This window comes from Octopus bimaculoides, chromosome 20 (genome assembly GCF_046866305.1).
Source record: "Octopus bimaculoides isolate indiv1 chromosome 20, ASM4686630v1, whole genome shotgun sequence".
Lineage (NCBI taxonomy): Eukaryota > Metazoa > Mollusca > Cephalopoda > Octopoda > Octopodidae > Octopus > Octopus bimaculoides.
This window is the reverse complement of record NC_142947.1, coordinates 44356639-44361638: the sequence shown is the minus strand read 5'-3', so window position 1 is coordinate 44361638 and position 5000 is coordinate 44356639. Positions and strand designations below refer to the sequence as shown.

At 41.1% G+C, this 5000-nt stretch overlaps 1 protein-coding gene across 1 annotated transcript in view; it reads right to left on the bottom strand.

Moving 5' to 3' along the window:
* LOC106878947 (guanylate cyclase soluble subunit beta-1) overlaps positions 1-5000 on the bottom strand; it is a 12970-nt gene that overhangs the window by 3131 nt on the left and 4839 nt on the right. Inside the window, exons 4-7 of the mRNA XM_089338468.1 lie at positions 4125-4429; positions 3609-3769; positions 1607-1896; positions 503-755 (exon numbers count right to left, since the gene is read on the bottom strand). Coding sequence (XP_089194594.1) covers positions 503-755; positions 1607-1896; positions 3609-3769; positions 4125-4429 — 1009 coding nt within the window. The remainder of the gene's footprint in view (positions 1-502; positions 756-1606; positions 1897-3608; positions 3770-4124; positions 4430-5000) is intronic.

Here is a 5000-nt window from a genome sequence, read left to right as displayed (position 1 = left end):
TGTTATTTCAACAGCGTCGTGGTGGTCGTCATCGTCGTCACCACCACCACCACCACCACCACCACCATCGCCACTACCACCACCATCAATATCCTCACCTCATTCTTTTCCACTCTAGGCACAAGGCCCGAAATTTTGGGAGAGAGGGTCAGTCGATTAGATCGACCTCAGTACACAGCTGGTACTTAATTTATCGACCCCGAAAGGATGAAAGGCAAAGTCGACCTCGGTGGAATTTGAACTCAGAACGTAGCGGCAGACGAAATACCGCTAAGCATTTCGCCACATTACTATCCTCACATCATTGTCATTATCGTTAAAAAATATTTAACTAGTATTAAATGAAAACACACACAAAAGTAAAATATATTTTATAAATCAAAATATATGGTTATAAAACAAAATAAACAATCGAAACGAACCTAAAACAAAAAAAAAATGTCAACTAAAATGCATAAACGAAACAAAAATATTATGAAAATAAAGCCAGTGGCTGACTCACTGGTCAGTCTTCCGTTTCTCGTCCTCAAGTTCTCTGTGCGCTTGTTGGAGCTTCTCGGTAAGGACTTCCAGCTTTTGCGTCAATTTATATTCTGCCTCGAAGCGTTCGGACATAAGGACGAGATCTCGTGTGGCGTCATGGAGTGGGATGTCACTGAGGAACAAACCTCTTCGATTGAGATCGTCAAGGTTCATTACACTAGGGGAACACAGGAACATCATACAATCGCATTCCGGTACGTAAATCATTTGCCCTAAACAGGAAACAAACAATCGATTATTAAGTTTTGAATTGAGAACAAGTTCGGAAATTTGGAAGGGAGGGGAACTAGTCGAAACCACCAACCACAATATGTCTTGAGCATTTTATTCTGTCAAGGCGACGAGCTGGCAGAATCGTTAGCGCACAGGACGAAATGCTTGGCGGTATTTCGCCTACCGCTACGTTCTGAGTTCAAATTCCGCCGAGATCGACTTTGCCTTGCATCCTTTCGGGGTCGATAAATTAAGTACCAGTTGAGTACTGGGGTCGATGTAATCGACTTTTCCCTTTCCCCCAAATTTCAGGCCTTGTGCCCAGAGTAGAAAAAAGTAATTTATTCTATCGATAAATTTGATCTCATCGGGATTTTAACTCCGATCGGAAACTGTAATTCTGTCAATTACGACGATGAGGGTCCCACCTGATCCAAGTAACGGAACAGTTTGTTCGTGGAGTTAACGAGAAAGTGGCTGAGTACTCCACTGACATAATTCTCAGGAAGATTCAGCCTGACTCAAAATGTGACAAGGCTTGATCTTTGAATTTCAGATACAACTCTGGACAGCTGAATGGATTGGAGCAACGTGAAATAAAGTGTCTTGTTCAAGGACACGATGTGCCGCCGGAAATCGAACTCACGACCTTACGACTATGAGCCAAGCACCTTAGTCACTAAGCCACTAAGCAACACGTCTACACTGAGAACGTAGAGTCGGAAGAAACAAAGTGGCTCACACACGTATTTATTGTCGTGGCTTCTTTCGTGGTGGCCATGGTCCTACAGGTGTTAATTATAATCTTTTAACGATGTAATTAACTGCTTAATTAGAAATGACTTTTTACCTTTTAATCTTAATCTGGAAGATTCGTGTTGATAGATCGAACAGCTATCGTTCTCGATCGTATGTTCCCCTCCTCCGTTTATCAAAATCTTCTTGGAGCGGAAAACAAATACGGTGTTGATATGTGCAAGAATGTTCTCGAAGCTGAGACCCATGTGTGGTCGAATCATTTCGAATATTTCATTGATTTTCAATCTCTTCTCTACAACTTCCGGAATCACTCGCGAAATGGAATTTCCAGTTTGGCATATCACCAACTTCTGGTCAAACATAACGTGAAAAGGAAATGCCCTGGCAAAGAGAAGTCATTAGACTATGAAGAGCGAATAAAAAATCCTCATCCTCATCCTCATCATCTTATTATTATCATTATTATTATTATTATTATTATTATTATTATTATTATTATTATTATTATAATTATTATTATTGCCTTTGCACAGCTCATAACGCAGGAGATGTACTACGGTGTCAGCTGTTCACTACGCGATAAGCACCATTCATTCATGCGTGGGTCGCTACTAGAGCCGCCTGACTAGCTCCCCGTGCCGGTGGCACGTAAAAAACACCACCCGAACGTGGTCGATGCCATCTCCTCCCCCCGGATCCAGACTGGCTCTTGTGCCGGTGGCACGTAAAAAGCAGCATGCAAACGTGGCCGATGTCAGTGCCGGTGGCACATAAAAAGCACCCATTACACTCTCGGAGTGGTTGGCGTTAGGAAGGGCATCCAGCTGTAGAAACATTGCCAGATCAGATTGGAGCCTGGTGCGGCCTCCTGGCTTGCCAGTCTCCATACATACATATATGTATGTATGTATAAGTCGAGGTGAACCAACGAAGCTACACCAAGAAGATCGACATAATGCAACGTGTCAGCTACTGGGGGAGGCTAAAAGAGTCAAGACTCTATTCCCTGGAGTGAAGGCGGGAAAGATATGGAGTAATATACATTTGGAAAATCCTAGAAAAACTTGTACCAAACAGGACGGGGTGCCACTGCATTGCACCAAAAACCCCAACATTGCCATCAAGATAGAGAACCAGATATAGCAACAGCTTGGGCTTAAAAGGCCCACTACTCTTCCGTACCATCCCACAAAACCTGAGAGACCTGCATGGCATTGATGTAGGCTTTTTGAAAACAAAACCAGATCCTCTTCGTGTAATGTACTGTACATAACTTCTCTTTAACGCTTAGTCTTTCGTCATTCCTACCCTCTTCCTTAATTCTCACTCATCCGCAATCACTTATATTCAGAGATCACACTCGATTCGGATTGCCAACTCCTCCACTAATTAGCCACATCAAATCATTCAACTCATCTCACAGTCTATTTGTCTCCTCCCTGAGTTATGTTCTTTCAATCTCTCTCCACCTCTCCCTTACATGATACTCCGCGTCCCCGACTTCCTTTATATCCCTCTCACATGTACTACTCTCTCTCTCTCTCTCTCTCTCTCTCATACTCACTCCCTATGAATATATATATATATCCTACCAACACGGGCTCTTGTATGACTCCGACATTTCCATACACCTTTCTTCCCCTCTCTCTATATCTAACTTCTTCTTTCTCTCCACAATATCATCTCCTTCTCTCTCTTCTTCTTACTGCTTCTCTGGTTCATTTTATCTCCATAACTACTCCTCCTTTATTGCAATCTTCTTACTGATTACTTCCCCCTTTCTCTCCCTACACTAGCTCCAACTCCCTCTACTGCACATCTTTCTCTTTCTCTCTCTACATTATTTTTCTCTTTTACTGAAATCTTTCCCTCTATCTCTCATTCTCTTTACCCGTATTACTGTCTCTCTTTGGCACATTCTCTTTATTCCTCTCTATATCTACCTCACTCAATTCTCTCCAATCTAGCTAACTTACTCTCCATACTACCTCTCATTTTCCTTTTATCTCACCTACTTTCTCTTTTGACAGCGCTTTATCTTCTGCCAGCTCTTACAGTTTCTCTTCCATTCCTTCCTCTCAATATATACTCACCGACAAAACGTTATGGGACTGATTTTCGGTTCTGTAGACAGAGTATTTTCATTGACATCCATTTCAGTACTGGTCTTTTGCTCACCTCCCTCCAGTTCAATAATGGCGAACTGGACATGGTCTGAATCTTCACCTTTCGTTTTTATCACTTCAACATTCACCTGTGTGCATTCATTGAAAATATAAGCATAAGTAGATTCATGTCTCATATATACATTTATATATGTACATTTCATATATGCGTGTATGTATATATATATATATATATATATATATATATATATATATATATATATATATATATATATATATATATAGTTGAAATATTACAGAAAAACAAAAAACGAAGACAGGTATATAAACAAGCAGGTGTATTAGATTGACGCTCGGGAAATTGAAATAGAAAGTGTTTTACGTTTCGGGCCTACGCTCTTCAGCAGAAACGAAAACCACACACACACGCATATACGTATTTATGCACCTCAAGTAGGAAACTACTGTGTGAACAATTCTTACCTGAGAATTATACACCTGTTTGGCAACAGCCTTTACAATACCAATGACAATAGGTTCGAGACCCGGGCGGTCTGAGTAATAATGCAGTATCGTTGCTCCATCTTCCGCTCTTTCTGAACATCTGAAAGAAGGAGCGCGCATGCCTGGGTAAATGCTGGCTAGATGGTCGTGTAGTGCATCTAAGTTCTGCAAGAAGTCTTTTGTGGTACCTCCAAGGACTTGCAGAATTTTATCGTAACCAGATTCTTGACAGAAGGCAAAAAACATTTCTCCAAACAATTCTAAGATGTCACTAGCCGGAAGTTCTGCAAGAATGGAGAATATCAACTTCAAATTTTTGAGATAAAAGGCTAACAATTTCGGGGGAGGGGTTAAGTCAAGTACAATGACCCTAGCGCTCGGCTGGCACTTATTTTATCGACCCCTAAAGGATGAAAGGCAAAGTCGATCTCGACAGGATTTGAACCCGAACATAAAGACTGACGAAATGGTGCTAAACAATTTGTCCGGTGTAACGAAGGATATGAAGGCGAGAAATCTGATGTCAACACACACACACACACGCTTACATACATGCATCCATACGCAGACTGTCACACGTACACACATGTACACATATAAACATATACATATATACACACTTACACGTACACAGATATACAGTCGTACACATACACAGATATATACATGTACAGTGATATACACATGCTTACATACGAGGGGTTGCTAAAAAGATCCCGGCTTTGTGTAAAAGAAAATAAAGGAGGCTCAGTTAATTATGGTTTTATGCAAAATATTCCCCTTCTCAGATTCAGACCCTTATTGTAGCACGCCTTTAGTTTTTCTGAGAGCTGTAAAAGATCTCGGGAAGTTAGG